General features: G+C 32.7%; 1 protein-coding gene across 1 annotated transcript in view; it reads right to left on the bottom strand.

Annotated features, from left to right (window-relative positions):
* Positions 1 to 23,030, bottom strand: part of LOC148300964 (uncharacterized) — a 42,476-nt gene that overhangs the window by 5,618 nt on the left and 13,828 nt on the right. Inside the window, exons 11-30 of the mRNA XM_088274039.1 lie at positions 22,219 to 22,474; positions 21,137 to 21,385; positions 18,941 to 19,019; positions 17,937 to 18,126; positions 16,588 to 16,843; positions 15,141 to 15,431; positions 13,419 to 13,447; positions 12,048 to 12,100; positions 11,387 to 11,576; positions 11,040 to 11,295; positions 10,670 to 10,959; positions 10,164 to 10,168; positions 8,992 to 9,173; positions 7,545 to 7,835; positions 5,823 to 5,851; positions 4,452 to 4,504; positions 3,791 to 3,980; positions 3,444 to 3,699; positions 3,074 to 3,363; positions 185 to 255 (exon numbers count right to left, since the gene is read on the bottom strand). Of these exons, the coding sequence (XP_088130165.1) occupies positions 185 to 255; positions 3,074 to 3,363; positions 3,444 to 3,699; positions 3,791 to 3,980; positions 4,452 to 4,504; positions 5,823 to 5,851; positions 7,545 to 7,835; positions 8,992 to 9,173; positions 10,164 to 10,168; positions 10,670 to 10,959; positions 11,040 to 11,295; positions 11,387 to 11,576; positions 12,048 to 12,100; positions 13,419 to 13,447; positions 15,141 to 15,431; positions 16,588 to 16,843; positions 17,937 to 18,126; positions 18,941 to 19,019; positions 21,137 to 21,385; positions 22,219 to 22,474 (3,506 nt within the window). The remainder of the gene's footprint in view (positions 1 to 184; positions 256 to 3,073; positions 3,364 to 3,443; positions 3,700 to 3,790; positions 3,981 to 4,451; positions 4,505 to 5,822; positions 5,852 to 7,544; positions 7,836 to 8,991; positions 9,174 to 10,163; positions 10,169 to 10,669; positions 10,960 to 11,039; positions 11,296 to 11,386; positions 11,577 to 12,047; positions 12,101 to 13,418; positions 13,448 to 15,140; positions 15,432 to 16,587; positions 16,844 to 17,936; positions 18,127 to 18,940; positions 19,020 to 21,136; positions 21,386 to 22,218; positions 22,475 to 23,030) is intronic.

Genomic DNA, 23,030 nt, shown 5'->3' with positions numbered 1-23,030 from the left:
GCTGGATGCTTGAAAAAAATTGTATGGGGAAATAAACAGATGCTAAAAGAGAGTAAGGTGAGAATTTATAAGACCTGCGTAAGACCGATCATGACACACGGCACAAATCAACCCTGTGGAAAAATATATTAAATTCCAGTTAATTTTCGTTATATTTCTATTTAAATTTATAAAGATAGCTTACCTTGGACATAAGCCAGGAGAGAAGCTAATATCACGAACCGAAGCATTTTGTCAGTGATATGATATTGGAATCTGATGTACAAAACAATTTATTTATTATCTTTTTTATTTTATTTTTATTGTTTTTATCTATTATTATAGAAACATTGATAGAGATCTTTGATAAAATTTTCGCTCGTCACTTTGTTTTTGAAATGAATCATTTCAAATAAAATGTTACATAAATTTACTGTTTTTATTTTTGTGAATGCTGTCCCTATACAAGCATTATCTTGAAGAGATGGATATCTTATTATATATTTTTTTTTGACATCTAAACACAGGTGAAGAAGAATATGTATGTGTGTGATTATAATCCAAGATTCGGACCTCACATACCAATGAAAGAAATTTCACTCGATAAAAAGCTTCTTTCGTTTCACCAATAGATGAATATTGTGAAATTATAATGATTCAAGCACTATGTTTCGAAATTGAACCATATATAATATTATATACAGAAATGTAAAAAAATTATATAGTGTGATTGTCAAGCATGAGTAGAATTGATGTATGTTACACGTGTGTAAAGTGATAACTTAAACTAGCCTATGACGGTCGTAAGCCCCGTAAATGTCCAAACTTTCATATTCTTCTTCACATATTATGAGATGTCAAAAAAATATTTATTTTGTTATTAAATAATATTTTTTTATGTTTTTTTCGTTCTTGAATGAACGGATCTTAATGACTCGTTCAGAAACACTGACTGAGTGACCGGTTCTTGACTGATCAATTTTTAATGAATCTTCAAATAAGGTTTTAAAATATACTGAGCCATTTAAAAGTGTCAAATTGTTCATTCAAGATGGCAACAGTATGATAAAAACCAAAAAATTACCTTTCCATACAACGACCTTTTTTATACATTTATTATTTACTAGTTGCTGTGGCTCAGTCCAGTTAAATGAAAAAAAAATATATTAAAAAGAAAACTCGCAGATATAACATTTAATTTAATAATAATAAATCACGATGCTTGTGGGTCTTTTAGCAGCTGGCAAAAACATGCTCTCCGTCATAAAAATATTACTTTTGCATTTATTTATTTTACTTGGACAGATGGCGCTGCCATTACCAATGCCATTACCAAAAAAATCGCCGTAAAAAATAATCATCACTGGTTACCTATTTATATTCATAAAAAAAAAACACACGCGTATTTGACTGTCTCAAAATTTCAAGGCAACTGGTTAATATCTTACTTTTTGACATCTCATCAAAGATGAAGAAAAATATGGAAGTCTGGGCATTTACGGGGCTGACGACCGTCATCGGCTGGTTTAAGTGATCACATTACACACGTGTAACATTCACCAATTCTACCCATTATTGACAACCACACTACTCAAATTCTTGGAATTTGAGTAGTGTGGTTGTCAATAATGGGTAGAATTGGTGAATGTTACACGTGTGTAAAGTGATCACTTAAACCAGCCGATGACGGTCGTCAGCCCCGTAAATGCCCAGACTTCCATATTCTTCTTCATCTTTGATGAGATGTCAAAAAATAATATAAAAATAACTCCTGTAATTGGAGATAATCCAGATTTTGTGAACAAGTATTTGGACACACTCAAAATGTTGGTTAATATCTAATGGGATAAATTGATGAGATAAGATTTAATATAAACAATTACTATTTTTTTTAAATATTTTTCGCTGATACTTTGTGGCATAAAACTAAGAGTATTTCAATGTTTTAGAATGTTTTAGAATTACATAAACCATGATGATGACAAGGCTCTTGTCGAAACCGATTGGAAAAAGTGTACCAATAAAAAGTGGTTAAAAACAAAGTTGTTTTATTTTATAAAATTTACTATTTTATTTTTATAGTGAATTCTATGCGCTGAAGATTTTTTTGCTATCCTAATGTGATATTAATTTTAACTGTTAAAAAAATTAACTATCTATCACACCGCTTCTTTGCAGGGGTAGGCAGAGATAATTGAACAACACTGCCTTTCAAAAAGTCTTCTCCTCTTCCATATTTATGCATCTCTTCACATATACCCATCGATTATTCCGATTCCTGAACTGCCCATTTCTTAGTCAAAGGAAGTTTCCTTATTCATCATTAATTATCTGGTTATTTTATAAATAACCTTCACTCATATAAGATTAACTTTAATATTAGCATTTTATACGTTTACCATTATTTTTTAATTGCAGAATAAAAATCGTCTGTCATGTTTAAAAACATTTTAGATATTACCCAGTTCATTGAGAATACTTTATTTGAGATATTCATGATCTCCCAGTTGAATAAAAAAGAATCCTTAATTAAAAACCAAAACATATGCGAAATATGTTTTTCATATATTTTTACAGCAATGAAATACGAAACCTATATCAACAGATTCGAACTATTAGTATTAGTTCAAAAGTGCATTTTAGACCTCGGCCATAAGTGCATGTTATTCTGCATTCCTTAGTGCATGTTGGTGCTTGACCAAAAATGCATGTAATTAATATTTTGTGAAGTTATAATGTGATAAGTGTTATAGGAGTGACGTGTAATGTTGTTAGCATGCTGATGAAGTGATTGTCCTGACGAAGAGACTGGCACGTCTCGAAGCACCGGCTTCGAGACGTGCCAGTAGATATTAGATATTAGTCTACCGAGACTCAAAATTCGGTGATTGGTTATATTAGTACAAACACACAGATTCTTAATATTAAGAAGTAAAGTTTAACAGAAACAGGTTATTTATAATTTAGTCAGTTTATTCAGATTTTATAAAAGAAAATGTTTTGGATTCACAAGTTTTTGGTGATATCTGTAGTAAAAAACATGGCAGTAGTGAAATGTAAGTAAAAGTTCTCGTAAAGAAGTTTAACTCTTTACATGTTAGTTTCGATCCAAGTGACGAAGAATGGAATTCTAGCCCAGACTCCGGGGTAGCCGGGTCTTGCGCAGCCATTTCCCCAGGAGGTGACTCCGATGATCTTTCCATCGACAACGAATGGGCCGCCAGAGTCTCCCTGGCAAGCGTCCTTGCCGCCTTCTTGCAACAGACCACCACAGATCATCCTGTCGGTGATGGGGTTGAATCCTTGGTAAGCGGTAGCACACACTGCCTGGTCTACAACGGGGATGACGACCTTACGGAGGACAGCCACGACGGAACCTCCGGACTGTGGACAAACAATACGATGTTGAAATTAATAACGATGTCTCTTAATCAATGCATTTAAAATATTTTAGAGATACTTACGGAGGTGCTTCCCCATCCGGTGACGAGAGCGGGAGATCCAGCAGCAACAGCTTCTCCTTGGGCTGGGAGAGGGATGACCTGGGTGTTGGTGTTATCGATGCTGAGAGCTGAAGACATGAAGATCAAAGCAACATCGTAGTCGATTCTTGCCGAAGAGTAACTTGGATGAGTAAGGACCCTGGAAGCGGAGCGAGTGGTTCCTCCGGAAGCGTGGTTGCTAGACCCAGCACGTACCTGCCAGCTGGAGGCGCTTGTTCTGAAATAAATTTATATGAGTAGTTAGCTTCTTCACAGACACAGTTTTATTTTACCGTAAGAGATTTTTTAAAAAGGATTTTTCTTCTTACCCAGTTGTGCAATGTCCAGCGGTCAAGATGACAGTTGGGCTGATGATGTTTCCACCGCAACGGAGACTGAAGGAGGTTCCAGAGGAAGAATATTGAAGAGCCACTTGCCATGGAGCATCTTGGATGGTGGCTTGCTCACCTCCCACAATGGGAGCCTGGCCAATTCCAAGGATTGGACCAAGGGTAGCCCCTAAAATGTGAAAATCAAAGTTTTTTAGCATTGTCGTGAATATAACCACTAAACGCTAGAAAAACTTGTAAAATTCAAATTTCTGTTTTTAATATAATGTTAATATTTTCACCCCATGACGCCCGTGATTCAGAATTATTATTTTGGAATTTTTACGAATTTCAACTTTTTTACTAAGATTTTTTATTATTTCATATTTCAAAAAATTCAAATAGCTATTGTTCCATTTGTTCAACATAAAAAATATTTAAGTGAATGTCAATCAAATGATACTTTTGATTTCGGCAAAAAGAATTATTTTTAATAAAAATGACAAAACAAAAATGTACTGATATGCTGAAATTTAATAAAGTTTACTTCATTGCAAATTTTGCAAAACCATTACAACCAACATGGAATCTTAATCATTAAAATATATGTAAAGTACCAGAATCATTAAAAAATTATATTATCTACAAAAAAATCACTTACCATGGGCAAGAACCAAGAAAGAAGCCAATACCACGAAGCGGAACATCTTGTTACTGATGCCTGGTACAGTTTGGTCTTAATTATTTATACTATTTGCAACTATGCCTAATCACTCCGATTAAATTGTAATCTTGAAACTTTAATTATTTTTTATATATTAATCTCAAAAAACTTATCGTTGGGTTTTTCTGTTGTAACTTGAAGATCTTAATCAAAAGCTGTTTTCGGATTCATATTATTATATTAGACAATCATTGAGAAGATAAAATTAGTAATCCAGCTAATCAAAACTATAACAACGTGTCAAAACCGTCATAGTAAAAAACCGATTCGTTTTTTTTCTTCGTTTTTGTTCTTATTTACTCCCTTACTAGAGTGAAAAGAATTTAATTTTTAATTTAAACTTGACTTGGTAAATATGTACCATTATTTTTCAATATTTATTATGACACGTGTTTTGATGCATTCCGTATCATTTATACACTACATGTGGAAAAAAAAATCATTGTATAAATAAAGTTGTTTCTTTTTAATTTTTTATGTTTTTTCTTTGAGTTTTGAGTTTTGAGTATTTTATATAAAAATATAAAATATAACTCAAAGAAAAAACATCAAAAATTAAAAAGAAACAACTTTATATGTAAAATGATTTTTTTCCACATGTTGTGTATAAATGATACGGAATGCATCAAAACACGTGTCATAATAAATTAAAAAAAAATAATGGTACATATTTACCAAGTAAAATTTAAATTAAAAATTCAATTCTTTTCACTCTAGTAAGGGAGTAAATAAGAATAAAAACAGTATATTTTTCATAACCCTTATTGAAAAATACATAAAGAAATATTTTTGACATTCCTAGTATGAAGTTGAAATTACCTTTATCGGGACAATGTCATTAAATGTACCTACAAACATTACAAGTTAGAGTAAAGTAAAAGGAAAAAAGATTAAAATCCAGGATTTGGACCTCACATACTAATATAAGAGTTTCTGCTTAATAAAGAGCTTCTTTACATCTCACCAATAGATGTCTCTAGTGAAGTTCTAGTGATTCAAGAACAAGGTTTCTAAATTGGTTCATATATATAGAACTTCCAAGAATTTGAGTAGTGTGGTTGTCAATAATGGGTAGAATTGGTGAATGTTACACGTGTGTAAAGTGATCACTTAAACCAGCCTATGACGGTCGTCAGCCCCGTAAATGCCCAGACTTCCATATTTTTCTTCATCTTTGATGAGATGTCAAAAAATAATATCATTTAACATAATTTTTATTTGATGTATATAATTGAATTATAATCATTATTGATCATTGATATTATGTTTTTTTTTTCATATTATTTTTTTATGTCAACACATACGAACCTTTCATAAGCAGCAGTTCTCACGGGTCTCTGTTAATATATTGTTTATTCGTCACCAAACTTGGTAATTCCTATTTTTTTTTTACATCTCATCAAAAATGAAGAAGAATATGGAAGTCTGGGCATTTACGGGGCTGACGACCGTCATCGGCTGGTTTAAGTGATCACTTTACACACGTGTAACATTCACCAATTCCACCCATTATTGACAACCACACTACTTCAATTCTTGGAAGTTCTTTATATATGAACCAATTTAGAAACCTTGTTCTTGAATCACTAGAACTTCACTAGAGACATCTATTGGTGAGATGTAAAGAAGCTTTTTTTTAAAGCCCAGACTTCCATATTCTTCTTCATCTTTGATGAGATGTCAAAAAATAATATGAAAATAACTCCTGTAATTGGAGATAATCCAGATTTTGTGAACAAGTATTTGGACACACTCAAAATGTTGTTGCTAATTCCTATTTTATTTTTAATGATTTTCCTAATAATTCTGTGATTTGAATTAATTACGATTTTTGAACCATTTGTAAGTAAAAGTGATAAGACGTCACCACAAAATGTCTCTCATTTAGTGTGGGTACGTCCAATTTCTGAAAAAAAAATTCGAATTGGAAACAGAATGTGCAAAAAAAAGGTATGCAATCGCCAAAAAAATATGAGTGAAGATCTTTTAGATTAATTCGTGTCTTATTTAGACGATGACGAGACGAATTAGACATATAAATTAACTTTGTGAGAAATCTTGATTGAAGATATTTATCCATCGTGTCTATTGTATTATTGCATGTATTGTATTGTTTTAAGGGATCAACCTAGTGCATTTATTAATAACTTTACACATTCACACCATTTTTAAAACAAATAAACTAATATTCTCAATATTATTAATATTTAAAGCATTTACTTTGTGGTTAGTCATTTTTACTTTTTTATTTTTTTTACAAAAATGTTAATAAAATTAGTATATAACCACTCACCGAGATTTTTAGGTCTACCGGTTTCGAGACGTACCCGTCTCTTCTTCAGGACAATCACTAACGCAGCATGCAAACAATACTACCCTTCACCACCATAGCACCATTTACACGCTCAATTATTTTGTGTAGTTTTGAGTGTGTAAATGGTGCTGTGGTGGTGAAGGGTAGTATTGTTTGCATGCTGTGTTAGTGATTGTCCTGACGAAGAGACGGGTACGTCTCGAAACCGGTAGACGTAAAAATCTCGGTGAGTGGTTATTTACTAATTTTATTAACATTTTTTGTAAAAAAAAAAATAAGTAAAAATAAACTAAATTTGCTATAAATCCTTATTATAGGCAACGAGAATTTTTTAAGGCAGGGAATATATTTTTTTTAAGTGTAAATGTGGAGATCCTAACCAAAAAGTTGCATTTCCAATATTGCAAAAAAAAATCTCAAAATGCAAATCTGTTCTGTTAACTGTATTTTATCAAAATCATAATTAAAATTGCGAAAAAACTTTACCAATCCTATGTTAAATCAATATGAAATCATTAAATCGTACCAAAACGTAACAATTTTACAAGCATTCCTGATTACTTAAAATCATTCATAATGGATATGTAACGTTTTGGTGAGGACCTCCACAAGTGTACTCTCTGTTTTGTATGATATGCAATAAAAAAGGCGATTTTTTGTTGTATTTCACTTTATTAAGATTTTTTAAATGTACACAGAGTGATGAATTCTTATGCGATTATGTTCTCCACCCAGTCCACGAGGGCTGGAACTCTAGCCCAGACTCCTGGGAATCCTGGTCTTGCGCAGCCATTTCCCCAGGATGTGATTCCAATAAGTTGTCCGTCAACGACGAACGGGCCGCCTGAGTCTCCCTGGCAGGCGTCCTTACCGCCCTCTTCCAACAGACCACCGCAGATCATCCTGTCGGTGATGGCGTTGATTCCTGAGTAAGCGGATGTACAGACTGCTTGGTCCACCACGGGGATAACCACCTTATGCAGGACAGCAGTGATGGGACCTCCTGACTAAACACAAAAAATGACATTTCAACAAAGAAGAAGAAAAATATGGAAGTTTGGGTATTTACAGAGCTTACGACCATCATAAGCTTAATAAAGTGATCACTTTACCCACGTGTAACGTTAACCAATTTTACCCATGATTGACAACCAGACTTCTCAATTTTTTAAGACATCTAGATATATTTTTCAAACTTACACCGTATGCGCGAGTTCACAATATCTATGGTGGGATGAGGAAAGCTTTTCTTAAGTAGAGACTATTTCCATTTGTTATGCTCTTGTTCATCTATATTGACATATTATGGATACTCCAATCAGTAGACTAAAATTAGTGATGTAACCATGTCCCAATAACTTACCAATTAGAGCAACTTCACAACTGAATGCTCCGAATAAGAATATATTAAATACTACTAACACTTCCATCAAGCCGTTTTCCTGCAATAGTAAGCAGAGAGGATGGAACGACACACCTCTCTGTCCTGATATAACATACACTTCTAGCTTCTTCTACATCTATACTACTTGTCGTACATGCACATCGGTTACTTAAACTTTTGACATGACCAGATTTTAGGTTCTGATTTTTTGTTTATTTTTTCTTCATTTAAAATTCTTTTGCATTTCATGATAAATTCAAATACAAAAAAATATGAATAAAATAAAAATATAAATACAAAAAAAAAGATCCCACAAAGGCATGACCTGTGTGTGGGTATACAATATAATTTAGGTCATAGTAAAGGGTATAAGAGTATAGGTATTATAAGTAGAACTAGAATAATAGTGTTATATAAAATACTAAAAATACTTGACTGTCAGAAAACAATATTTTTTAAAATAAAATTAAAAACTTAAAAACATAAAAAGATGAAAAATTAAAAAATAAAAAGTTAGCAAGAATGTACTACAAGAGTAAAAAGAGCTTAAATCTGTCTCTTCAGTAAACAATCTAGGCAAAATTTTAAATTTATTGATTCCATACATAAAACAAATTTGACTGTTTAAAAAAAAAAAACTTCATTCCCAAAATTTACGAAAGACATGTAACCAATTTCAGTAAACATACGTGACAGTATTTTCATATACAAATGCATTAATATATCCAAAAAAGGGTACGTAAGAATACATCCATCTGAAAGGCTTTCCAAGTACTTACGGAAGTGCTTCCCCATCCGGTAATGAGCGCATCAGATCCAGCAGGGACGAAATGTCCTTCAGCTGGTAGAGGGATAATCTTTACGTTAACATCATCGATAACAAGGGCTGAAGACAGAAAGATTACTGCGATATCGTAATCAATCGTAGATGATGAATAACTTGGATGTGTCACGACCAATTCTTGGAATTTGAGTAGTGTGGTTGTCAATAATGGGTAGAATTGGTGAATGTTACACGTGTGTAAAGTGATCACTTAAACCAGCCGATGACGGTCGTCAGCCCCGTAAATGCCCAGACTTCCATATTCTTCTTCATCTTTGATGAGATGTCAAAAAATAATATAAAAATAACTCCTGTAATTGGAGATAATCCAGATTTTGTGAACAAGTATTTGGACACACTCAAAATGTTGGTTAATATCTAATGGGATAAATTGATGAGATAAGATTTAATATAAACAATTACTATTTTTTTTAAATATTTTTCGCTGATACTTTGTGGCATAAAACTAAGAGTATTTCAATGTTTTAGAATGTTTTAGAATTACATAAACCATGATGATGACAAGGCTCTTGTCGAAACCGATTGGAAAAAGTGTACCAATAAAAAGTGGTTAAAAACAAAGTTGTTTTATTTTATAAAATTTACTATTTTATTTTTATAGTGAATTCTATGCGCTGAAGATTTTTTTGCTATCCTAATGTGATATTAATTTTAACTGTTAAAAAAATTAACTATCTATCACACCGCTTCTTTGCAGGGGTAGGCAGAGATAATTGAACAACACTGCCTTTCAAAAAGTCTTCTCCTCTTCCATATTTATGCATCTCTTCACATATACCCATCGATTATTCCGATTCCTGAACTGCCCATTTCTTAGTCAAAGGAAGTTTCCTTATTCATCATTAATTATCTGGTTATTTTATAAATAACCTTCACTCATATAAGATTAACTTTAATATTAGCATTTTATACGTTTACCATTATTTTTTAATTGCAGAATAAAAATCGTCTGTCATGTTTAAAAACATTTTAGATATTACCCAGTTCATTGAGAATACTTTATTTGAGATATTCATGATCTCCCAGTTGAATAAAAAAGAATCCTTAATTAAAAACCAAAACATATGCGAAATATGTTTTTCATATATTTTTACAGCAATGAAATACGAAACCTATATCAACAGATTCGAACTATTAGTATTAGTTCAAAAGTGCATTTTAGACCTCGGCCATAAGTGCATGTTATTCTGCATTCCTTAGTGCATGTTGGTGCTTGACCAAAAATGCATGTAATTAATATTTTGTGAAGTTATAATGTGATAAGTGTTATAGGAGTGACGTGTAATGTTGTTAGCATGCTGATGAAGTGATTGTCCTGACGAAGAGACTGGCACGTCTCGAAGCACCGGCTTCGAGACGTGCCAGTAGATATTAGATATTAGTCTACCGAGACTCAAAATTCGGTGATTGGTTATATTAGTACAAACACACAGATTCTTAATATTAAGAAGTAAAGTTTAACAGAAACAGGTTATTTATAATTTAGTCAGTTTATTCAGATTTTATAAAAGAAAATGTTTTGGATTCACAAGTTTTTGGTGATATCTGTAGTAAAAAACATGGCAGTAGTGAAATGTAAGTAAAAGTTCTCGTAAAGAAGTTTAACTCTTTACATGTTAGTTTCGATCCAAGTGACGAAGAATGGAATTCTAGCCCAGACTCCGGGGTAGCCGGGTCTTGCGCAGCCATTTCCCCAGGAGGTGACTCCGATGATCTTTCCATCGACAACGAATGGGCCGCCAGAGTCTCCCTGGCAAGCGTCCTTGCCGCCTTCTTGCAACAGACCACCACAGATCATCCTGTCGGTGATGGGGTTGAATCCTTGGTAAGCGGTAGCACACACTGCCTGGTCTACAACGGGGATGACGACCTTACGGAGGACAGCCACGACGGAACCTCCGGACTGTGGACAAACAATACGATGTTGAAATTAATAACGATGTCTCTTAATCAATGCATTTAAAATATTTTAGAGATACTTACGGAGGTGCTTCCCCATCCGGTGACGAGAGCGGGAGATCCAGCAGCAACAGCTTCTCCTTGGGCTGGGAGAGGGATGACCTGGGTGTTGGTGTTATCGATGCTGAGAGCTGAAGACATGAAGATCAAAGCAACATCGTAGTCGATTCTTGCCGAAGAGTAACTTGGATGAGTAAGGACCCTGGAAGCGGAGCGAGTGGTTCCTCCGGAAGCGTGGTTGCTAGACCCAGCACGTACCTGCCAGCTGGAGGCGCTTGTTCTGAAATAAATTTATATGAGTAGTTAGCTTCTTCACAGACACAGTTTTATTTTACCGTAAGAGATTTTTTAAAAAGGATTTTTCTTCTTACCCAGTTGTGCAATGTCCAGCGGTCAAGATGACAGTTGGGCTGATGATGTTTCCACCGCAACGGAGACTGAAGGAGGTTCCAGAGGAAGAATATTGAAGAGCCACTTGCCATGGAGCATCTTGGATGGTGGCTTGCTCACCTCCCACAATGGGAGCCTGGCCAATTCCAAGGATTGGACCAAGGGTAGCCCCTAAAATGTGAAAATCAAAGTTTTTTAGCATTGTCGTGAATATAACCACTAAACGCTAGAAAAACTTGTAAAATTCAAATTTCTGTTTTTAATATAATGTTAATATTTTCACCCCATGACGCCCGTGATTCAGAATTATTATTTTGGAATTTTTACGAATTTCAACTTTTTTACTAAGATTTTTTATTATTTCATATTTCAAAAAATTCAAATAGCTATTGTTCCATTTGTTCAACATAAAAAATATTTAAGTGAATGTCAATCAAATGATACTTTTGATTTCGGCAAAAAGAATTATTTTTAATAAAAATGACAAAACAAAAATGTACTGATATGCTGAAATTTAATAAAGTTTACTTCATTGCAAATTTTGCAAAACCATTACAACCAACATGGAATCTTAATCATTAAAATATATGTAAAGTACCAGAATCATTAAAAAATTATATTATCTACAAAAAAATCACTTACCATGGGCAAGAACCAAGAAAGAAGCCAATACCACGAAGCGGAACATCTTGTTACTGATGCCTGGTACAGTTTGGTCTTAATTATTTATACTATTTGCAACTATGCCTAATCACTCCGATTAAATTGTAATCTTGAAACTTTAATTATTTTTTATATATTAATCTCAAAAAACTTATCGTTGGGTTTTTCTGTTGTAACTTGAAGATCTTAATCAAAAGCTGTTTTCGGATTCATATTATTATATTAGACAATCATTGAGAAGATAAAATTAGTAATCCAGCTAATCAAAACTATAACAACGTGTCAAAACCGTCATAGTAAAAAACCGATTCGTTTTTTTTCTTCGTTTTTGTTCTTATTTACTCCCTTACTAGAGTGAAAAGAATTTAATTTTTAATTTAAACTTGACTTGGTAAATATGTACCATTATTTTTCAATATTTATTATGACACGTGTTTTGATGCATTCCGTATCATTTATACACTACATGTGGAAAAAAAAATCATTGTATAAATAAAGTTGTTTCTTTTTAATTTTTTATGTTTTTTCTTTGAGTTTTGAGTTTTGAGTATTTTATATAAAAATATAAAATATAACTCAAAGAAAAAACATCAAAAATTAAAAAGAAACAACTTTATATGTAAAATGATTTTTTTCCACATGTTGTGTATAAATGATACGGAATGCATCAAAACACGTGTCATAATAAATTAAAAAAAAATAATGGTACATATTTACCAAGTAAAATTTAAATTAAAAATTCAATTCTTTTCACTCTAGTAAGGGAGTAAATAAGAATAAAAACAGTATATTTTTCATAACCCTTATTGAAAAATACATAAAGAAATATTTTTGACATTCCTAGTATGAAGTTGAAATTACCTTTATCGGGACAATGTCATTAAATGTACCTACAAACATTACAAGTTAGAGTAAAGTAAAAGGAAAAAAGATTAAAATCCAGGATTTGGACCTCACATACTAATATAAGAGTTTCTGCTTAATAAAGAGCTTCTTTACATCTCACCAATAGATGTCTCTAGTGAAGTTCTAGTGATTCAAGAACAAGGTTTCTAAATTGGTTCATATATATAGAACTTCCAAGAATTTGAGTAGTGTGGTTGTCAATAATGGGTAGAATTGGTGAATGTTACACGTGTGTAAAGTGATCACTTAAACCAGCCTATGACGGTCGTCAGCCCCGTAAATGCCCAGACTTCCATATTTTTCTTCATCTTTGATGAGATGTCAAAAAATAATATCATTTAACATAATTTTTATTTGATGTATATAATTGAATTATAATCATTATTGATCATTGATATTATGTTTTTTTTTTCATATTATTTTTTTATGTCAACACATACGAACCTTTCATAAGCAGCAGTTCTCACGGGTCTCTGTTAATATATTGTTTATTCGTCACCAAACTTGGTAATTCCTATTTTTTTTTTACATCTCATCAAAAATGAAGAAGAATATGGAAGTCTGGGCATTTACGGGGCTGACGACCGTCATCGGCTGGTTTAAGTGATCACTTTACACACGTGTAACATTCACCAATTCCACCCATTATTGACAACCACACTACTTCAATTCTTGGAAGTTCTTTATATATGAACCAATTTAGAAACCTTGTTCTTGAATCACTAGAACTTCACTAGAGACATCTATTGGTGAGATGTAAAGAAGCTTTTTTTTAAAGCCCAGACTTCCATATTCTTCTTCATCTTTGATGAGATGTCAAAAAATAATATGAAAATAACTCCTGTAATTGGAGATAATCCAGATTTTGTGAACAAGTATTTGGACACACTCAAAATGTTGTTGCTAATTCCTATTTTATTTTTAATGATTTTCCTAATAATTCTGTGATTTGAATTAATTACGATTTTTGAACCATTTGTAAGTAAAAGTGATAAGACGTCACCACAAAATGTCTCTCATTTAGTGTGGGTACGTCCAATTTCTGAAAAAAAAATTCGAATTGGAAACAGAATGTGCAAAAAAAAGGTATGCAATCGCCAAAAAAATATGAGTGAAGATCTTTTAGATTAATTCGTGTCTTATTTAGACGATGACGAGACGAATTAGACATATAAATTAACTTTGTGAGAAATCTTGATTGAAGATATTTATCCATCGTGTCTATTGTATTATTGCATGTATTGTATTGTTTTAAGGGATCAACCTAGTGCATTTATTAATAACTTTACACATTCACACCATTTTTAAAACAAATAAACTAATATTCTCAATATTATTAATATTTAAAGCATTTACTTTGTGGTTAGTCATTTTTACTTTTTTATTTTTTTTACAAAAATGTTAATAAAATTAGTATATAACCACTCACCGAGATTTTTAGGTCTACCGGTTTCGAGACGTACCCGTCTCTTCTTCAGGACAATCACTAACGCAGCATGCAAACAATACTACCCTTCACCACCATAGCACCATTTACACGCTCAATTATTTTGTGTAGTTTTGAGTGTGTAAATGGTGCTGTGGTGGTGAAGGGTAGTATTGTTTGCATGCTGTGTTAGTGATTGTCCTGACGAAGAGACGGGTACGTCTCGAAACCGGTAGACGTAAAAATCTCGGTGAGTGGTTATTTACTAATTTTATTAACATTTTTTGTAAAAAAAAAAATAAGTAAAAATAAACTAAATTTGCTATAAATCCTTATTATAGGCAACGAGAATTTTTTAAGGCAGGGAATATATTTTTTTTAAGTGTAAATGTGGAGATCCTAACCAAAAAGTTGCATTTCCAATATTGCAAAAAAAAATCTCAAAATGCAAATCTGTTCTGTTAACTGTATTTTATCAAAATCATAATTAAAATTGCGAAAAAACTTTACCAATCCTATGTTAAATCAATATGAAATCATTAAATCGTACCAAAACGTAACAATTTTACAAGCATTCCTGATTACTTAAAATCATTCATAATGGATATGTAACGTTTTGGTGAGGACCTCCACAAGTGTACTCTCTGTTTTGTATGATATGCAATAAAAAAGGCGATTTTTTGTTGTATTTCACTTTATTAAGATTTTTTAAATGTACACAGAGTGATGAATTCTTATGCGATTATGTTCTCCACCCAGTCCACGAGGGCTGGAACTCTAGCCCAGACTCCTGGGAATCCTGGTCTTGCGCAGCCATTTCCCCAGGATGTGATTCCAATAAGTTGTCCGTCAACGACGAACGGGCCGCCTGAGTCTCCCTGGCAGGCGTCCTTACCGCCCTCTTCCAACAGACCACCGCAGATCATCCTGTCGGTGATGGCGTTGATTCCTGAGTAAGCGGATGTACAGACTGCTTGGTCCACCACGGGGATAACCACCTTATGCAGGACAGCAGTGATGGGACCTCCTGACTAAACACAAAAAATGACATTTCAACAAAGAAGAAGAAAAATATGGAAGTTTGGGTATTTACAGAGCTTACGACCATCATAAGCTTAATAAAGTGATCACTTTACCCACGTGTAACGTTAACCAATTTTACCCATGATTGACAACCAGACTTCTCAATTTTTTAAGACATCTAGATATATTTTTCAAACTTACACCGTATGCGCGAGTTCACAATATCTATGGTGGGATGAGGAAAGCTTTTCTTAAGTAGAGACTCTTTCCATTTGTTATGCTCTTGTTCATCTATATTGACATATTATGGATACTCCAATCAGTAGACTAAAATTAGTGATGTAACCATGTCCCAATAACTTACCAATTAGAGCAACTTCACAACTGAATGCTCCGAATAAGAATATATTAAATACTACTAACACTTCCATCAAGCCGTTTTCCTGCAATAGTAAGCAGAGAGGATGGAACGACACACCTCTCTGTCCTGATATAACATACACTTCTAGCTTCTTCTACATCTATACTACTTGTCGTACATGCACATCGGTTACTTAAACTTTTGACATGACCAGATTTTAGGTTCTGATTTTTTGTTTATTTTTTCTTCATTTAAAATTCTTTTGCATTTCATGATAAATTCAAATACAAAAAAATATGAATAAAATAAAAATATAAATACAAAAAAAAAGATCCCACAAAGGCATGACCTGTGTGTGGGTATACAATATAATTTAGGTCATAGTAAAGGGTATAAGAGTATAGGTATTATAAGTAGAACTAGAATAATAGTGTTATATAAAATACTAAAAATACTTGACTGTCAGAAAACAATATTTTTTAAAATAAAATTAAAAACTTAAAAACATAAAAAGATGAAAAATTAAAAAATAAAAAGTTAGCAAGAATGTACTACAAGAGTAAAAAGAGCTTAAATCTGTCTCTTCAGTAAACAATCTAGGCAAAATTTTAAATTTATTGATTCCATACATAAAACAAATTTGACTGTTTAAAAAAAAAAAACTTCATTCCCAAAATTTACGAAAGACATGTAACCAATTTCAGTAAACATACGTGACAGTATTTTCATATACAAATGCATTAATATATCCAAAAAAGGGTACGTAAGAATACATCCATCTGAAAGGCTTTCCAAGTACTTACGGAAGTGCTTCCCCATCCGGTAATGAGCGCATCAGATCCAGCAGGGACGAAATGTCCTTCAGCTGGTAGAGGGATAATCTTTACGTTAACATCATCGATAACAAGGGCTGAAGACAGAAAGATTACTGCGATATCGTAATCAATCGTAGATGATGAATAACTTGGATGTGTCACGACCCTGGAAACGGAGCGAGTTATTCCGCCAGAAGCGTGGTTGCTAGATCCAGCACGAACCTGCCAGTTTGTGGGGCTGGTTCTGAAATTATCAAATAAATATTTAAATACGTATTTATATAAATATAAACATGTAAATATATATATAGTGGAACTGGGCATATCAAGTTTATTTATTTATTGGAAAACCATCAGAATATATATTTTAAATAACAAAATGTAATAAAAAATATTTTATTTATTGTTTCGGCATTAACATTGTGGTAAGACATGTAACAATGATTAAATAAAGCACTTGTTTTTTACCACTTGAGTTTTATTATAGACTAAATGTTTCATACCACTTATTTATTAAAGACTACATGTTTCAAAAGTTAAACTTCCATCATTAAGTTATGTGAAATAACATTAATGATTAAAGAAAACACTTGTTTTATACCACTTGAGTTTTATTAAACACTACATGTTTCAGAAGTTAAACTTCCATCATTCAGGTCTGTATAATACAATGGTTAAATAAAACACTTGTTTTTTACCACTTGAGTTTTATTAAAGACTACATATTTCAGAAGTTAAACTTCCATCATTCAGGTCTGAATAATAACTGGTTATTATGGTAGGCCCCAGAAAAGAGATCGTCCGATGACACAATTCTGTTTCCAATTAAAATCGTTCTTTGTAAAAAAAAAATACTTATTCATCATATTAATTTAAAAAATCTTACTTAAGAGAGGTTAAGTCCAAATGTTATAAAATTACTCTATGATAAAGTATTTATATTATTTTTGACATCTCATCAAAATGAGGAAGAATATGGAAGTCTGGGCATTTATGGGGCTGACGACCTTCATAGGCTGGTTTAGGTGATCACTTTACACGCGTGTAACATTTACCAATTCTACCTATTATTGACAACCACACTACTCAAATTCTTGGAAGTTCTATACATAATATATGAACCAATTTTCGAAACATTGTTCTTGAATCACTGAAACTTCACTAGAGACATCTATTGGTGAGATGAAAAGAAGCTTTTTATTGTGCAGAAACTCTTTTATTAGTATGTGAGTTCCGAATCCTGGATTATAATCACATACATGAGAAACGCCAGAAAATATGACTTTAATTTTTATTATTTAAGCTTATAATTTGACCAGATTATTTTTTTTTCTTACCCAGCAGTGCAATGTCCAGCGGTTAAGATAACGTTAGAAGTTATGATGTTTCCACCACAGCGAAGACTGAATGTGGATCCTATTGGAGAGTATTGGAGAGCCACTTGCCATGGAGCATCCTTGATATCAGCGACCTCACCTCCCACTATGGGAGGCTGGCCAATACCGAGGATTGGTCCCAAAGAAGCACCTGAAAAATTTATACCTCAAAACGATTAAAATCCTTCTTAGTAAAATTATAACCATAAATCAAAACCTCAAAGTTTTAAAAATCCTGGTTAGTAAAATCAAAAGCTTAAATAAGAACCTCAAAGCATCAAAATCCTACTTGATAAAATAAATCTTTGAATCAAAACCTCTTGGCCATTTAAATACTGCTTGATAAAATTGAAATCTTTATTTAAAACCTCAAAGCCTTTAAAAAAAAGATAGAATAATTACAATTTTTTTTAAATAACTTTGGCATATGACATATTAAATCAATTTTTTTTAACATGCTTTAAAAACGAGGGTTTCCATTTAATTATAGAAACTCACAATATTTTAAGTGTCTAAATGAGAAAAATAAAATGAATCCTGGGAATCGATTCCGGGATCTTTAGTATGGTAGCATGAAGTATAGTAGGTAAAAACGATATATTGATAAATTCAAATTCGTATATGTTTACATTAGTATAAGAATTTTAATATTTTGAAATACATACTTTAAATATTTTTAATACTTTTAATATTTTGAAATACATAGATCAATAATGTTTATTTAACTACTGTTTATTAATATTTATTCAGAATTAATTTAAAATGAAGTCAGTTTATTATCCTCTAGTTGGTGTAGCTGATTCTGAGTCGAAATTTCGTTTCCTTCCTGATTAAAACAAATATGTCTTGATGTAAAACGTGCTATAAAGTACAGAACTTTTAATTAAAATTAATAAAATAGTACTTGAATGAGTTAAAAAAGAATTAAAATATTTTTGTAATAGTTTAATTGGAAAATAACTCACCTTTGGCAAGAATCAGAAAAGAAGCTAGTACTACGAGGCGAAACATCTTGTTACTGATACTTGGTGCAGTTTTTTCTTCCTTAAAACATCATCAATTGCAAAAAAGCTAATCGCTTCGATAAAAATTAATACTAACAAAAGATAAGTAATTTTATCTTTGCCACATTGAATCATAATTATAAAATTTTTCATTAAAATCTTCTTCTTCTTCTTCTTCTTTTTCTTCTTCTTCTTCTTCTTCTTTTAGGACTAGGTCCTGTCATTCTCGGGTCGCTCCTGGGAGGTGGAAGACCATCCATTCCATTGTTTAGGTGGTCTTCCTCGGGGTCTGATCCCGCCTATGCTGCTGTCCGCTGCCACCCTCACCACTCGATCCGAACTCGCTCTTCTCACATGATCTCTCCAGAAACGTCTTCTTTCTCTTCCCCATCGCACAACATCTTCAACATCGCAAATTTTTCTTATATCTGAGTTTCTTACTCTGTCGCGAAGTGTTAGGCCTCCAATGGGTCGTAGAGTCTTCATTTCGGATGTCCTAAGAAGGCTTTTTGTTCTCGCGGTGTCGGCTCTTGTTTCCGTGCCGTATGTCAGGATCGGTCTTACGCAAAAATATTAAAATGTTATTTCTTTATGTGAATTAAATAAAAACAGCTAATAAAAAAGTTTAAATAAAAGAAAACCATGAATGAAATAAATACTTTACTATTGTTAATTCTGTCAGAAACTGGATAATTCACCCTATAGATCAGGCATGTCAAGTATTTTTCACGCGGCCCGCGGATACCCACTGTTATATTTTTCATATATTTTAATTCTTCATTGATTTTTTTTTTGTACGGGAACATTTGATATTCTTTTACAAAATCATAAAATTGGATTTACTGTACCTCATGTGACTGTCTTTGATTATAAATTATTCATTTAAAGTTAGATAAAAATGAAAATGAGATTTTTGAGTTTTTAGATGCGGCCCGCAAAAATACCTCGTGCGGCCCTTGGTGCCTTTTGAGTTTGACACCTCTGCTATAGATGACTTATAAATGTTGAAACTGTCTCTACTTGAAATCTATCGCTAGATTTGTAAGATAGAAGTCTCTTTAAAAAAATTATCTTCTTTCATATAAAATGAAAGGTATTTTATTATTTAATTTGAGATACCTTTAATATTGAAACAAATTTATCAATAAATGTTTCAATATTGATTAATATCAAATTAAATTAAAAAAATACTAAAATACAGTGAAATCTCGATTTAAATTATCACTTTACCCACATTTAACATTCACCATTCTACCCATGATTGACAACCACACTACTCAAATCTAGAGTTACTAATTTATTATCAATTTCATAAGGGCCCATAATTAAGTTCACAACAGGTATCTATGATGGAATTTAGTAAGCTTTTATTTAGCAGAGACTCTTTTATTGGTATCCATGATCCAAATCCAGATTTTACATACTGGTATGACAGGTTGTTAGCCCTGTAAGTACCCAGACTTACATATACTTCTTCATCTTTGTTGAGATGTCAAAAAAAAATGACAGGTGGCGTAATTCCGTCAATTACAATATAAATTCAAGAAAGAATTATTTTCAATCAGTTTGAGTGTTTGTGATGCATTTTTCACATTAACCTTATCTATTCTTAATATCCTACCAGCAGACAAGCCTCTAAAATTAGAGGCTTTGCGGGTTATTCCATTTTTTTTTTAAAGTAACTAACTAACTAACTAACTAACTAACCATCACGCCGCTTCCCCGCAGGGGTAGGCAGAGATAATAGAGCGCCACACCACTCTGTCCTTACAAACATTATTCGCCTCTTCCACGTTCATGCATCTCCTCATACATACCCGCCTATTGTTACGACTTTTGGTGGTTTTTAAAGTGGCATTTCAAATTTCATATTTTCTCCTGTATCACCATTATAAGGCTTTGTTTCAGTATACTAAATACCCTGTTTGTAGATTTTAAATATGAATACTTACAACCCTTGCACATATTGAGGTGGAATTAAAAAAAAAACTCAAATTTTTGCAATTTTGAAATTTTATTCACATTATACAACAACAAAAAATGTTATACCATTGATGCTTTCTGTAATAAAAAGTGGATGTAATGGTATGTCTAGTAAAGATCTTTGACCCTTCACATATTTGACTCGATCCAGGTAACGAAGAATGGAACCCTAGCCCAGACGCCAGGGTAGCCGGGTCTTGCGCAGCCATTTCCCCAGGAGGTGACTCCGATGAGTTCTCCGTCAACCACGAACGGGCCGCCAGAGTCTCCCTGGCAAGCGTCCTTGCCGCCTTCATCCATTATACCACCACAGATCATCCTGTCGGTAACAGGGTTCAGTCCTACGTAGGCTGCTGCACAAACTGCCTGCTCCACGACGGGCAGGATCACTTTACGGAGGACAGGGGTGATAGGTCCTCCAGACTGTTAACAAAATTTAAAATTGATTCAATCTTAAGAGTAGTGGTATTTTCCTTTAGTATTTTTGACGTCAATATTTTTTATTATTCTCAATATGATTAATATTTAAAGCATTTACATACTTTACGGTTAGTCATTTTATTTTTTGAATGTTATCCGCATATACTTTGTGGCACTTTTTATACTATCTTTATAAAATTAATTAACTTTGTTTTTACATTTTTTTAAATACAATTTAACTTACCGGTTTTGACAATAACATGTCATCAAAAGGGTTTATTTTAAATCAAAAACAGTTAAAACATTAAAATATACTCAACAAAAGCTTCCACACACTCCATAAAAATCCTAAATGTTATTTTAATTTGCAATAAATAATACAAATAACATTTAGGATTTTTATGGAGCGTGTGGAAGTTTTTGGTGAGAGTATTTTAATGTTTTTGAATTAAAATAAACCCCGATGATGACAAGGTATTGTCGAAACTGGTAGGTTAAATTTTATTAGTAAAAAACGTGATGAAAACAAAGTCAATTAATTTCTTAAAGATATTAGTCATTTTATTTAAGTATATAACCACTCAACGAGATTTTTATGTCTACCGGTTTGAAAACTTATTTTTTTGTATTTATTTTTTGACATATCTCCAAGAATATGGAAGTCTGGGCATTGACAGGGCTAACGACTATTTTAGGCTTGGTTACGTGATCACTTTATACACCTGTAAACCAGCCTATGATGGTCGCAAGCCCCGTAAATGCCCAGACTTCCATATTCTTCTTCACCTATGTTGAGATGTCAAAAATATATGAATATTTAATTTAGAGTTACATACGGTAGTGCTTCCCCATCCAGTGACGAGAGCATCAGATCCATCAGCAACATCCTGTCCTTGAGCTGGAAGAGGGATGACCTTCATATCTATATCATCCAGAGGAAGAGGTGATGACATGACGATCAGAGCAACATCGTAGTCGATTCTTGCCGAAGAATAACTTTCGTGAGTGATGACTCCGGAAGCAGACCGAGTGATTCCACCGGAAGCGTGGTGAGTGGAACCAGCACGAATCTGCCAGCTTGAGGCTTGAGTTCTAAAATAGAAATATCACATGTATTACGTTAATTATTTAATTTTGTTCATTTGAGTAAAAAATATACCGTATTTTTTGGCCTAAAGGCGCATACTATTTTATTGAAAAGAATTGAGTTGAGTCTTGGTCCCGTGGTTAGTGTCGCGGACTTTTAAGTCAGAGTTTCTCTGTTCGAACCCACTTTACCTAAATTTGATACCTATTTCCAATAATGAGCCACTTAGGCTCACCGAAATAGTATGAAATTGAAATATTTGTGTAAATAATAAAAACACAAATGTTTCTTTAAAAAAATATTTTTTCACTATTTTTAATTATAAGATTGCAGTACCATATTAAAAAATACGATTCCCATCACTACAATGTTGCTAGAGATAGTTTTCCAGTGGCATCAAATATATGGCTATTTTTGACTGTCAGGAATTAAAAACTCTGGATATTTTCGTATTAATTTTGAATATAAGACGCATCTGAATTTTGAAAGCATTTTTTCGAAGAAAAAAGTCCGTCTTTCAGTCCGAAAAATACTTTATGGGTTGGATTGTGTCCGATAAGT

The sequence above is a fragment of the Brachycentrus maculatus genome, unplaced genomic scaffold (assembly GCF_059751285.1).
Source record: "Brachycentrus maculatus isolate JH-2025_06_01 unplaced genomic scaffold, ASM5975128v1 h1tg000626l, whole genome shotgun sequence".
NCBI lineage: Eukaryota > Metazoa > Arthropoda > Insecta > Trichoptera > Brachycentridae > Brachycentrus > Brachycentrus maculatus.
Note: the sequence above shows the minus strand (reverse complement) of the source record. Positions and strands in the feature narration are given on the sequence as shown.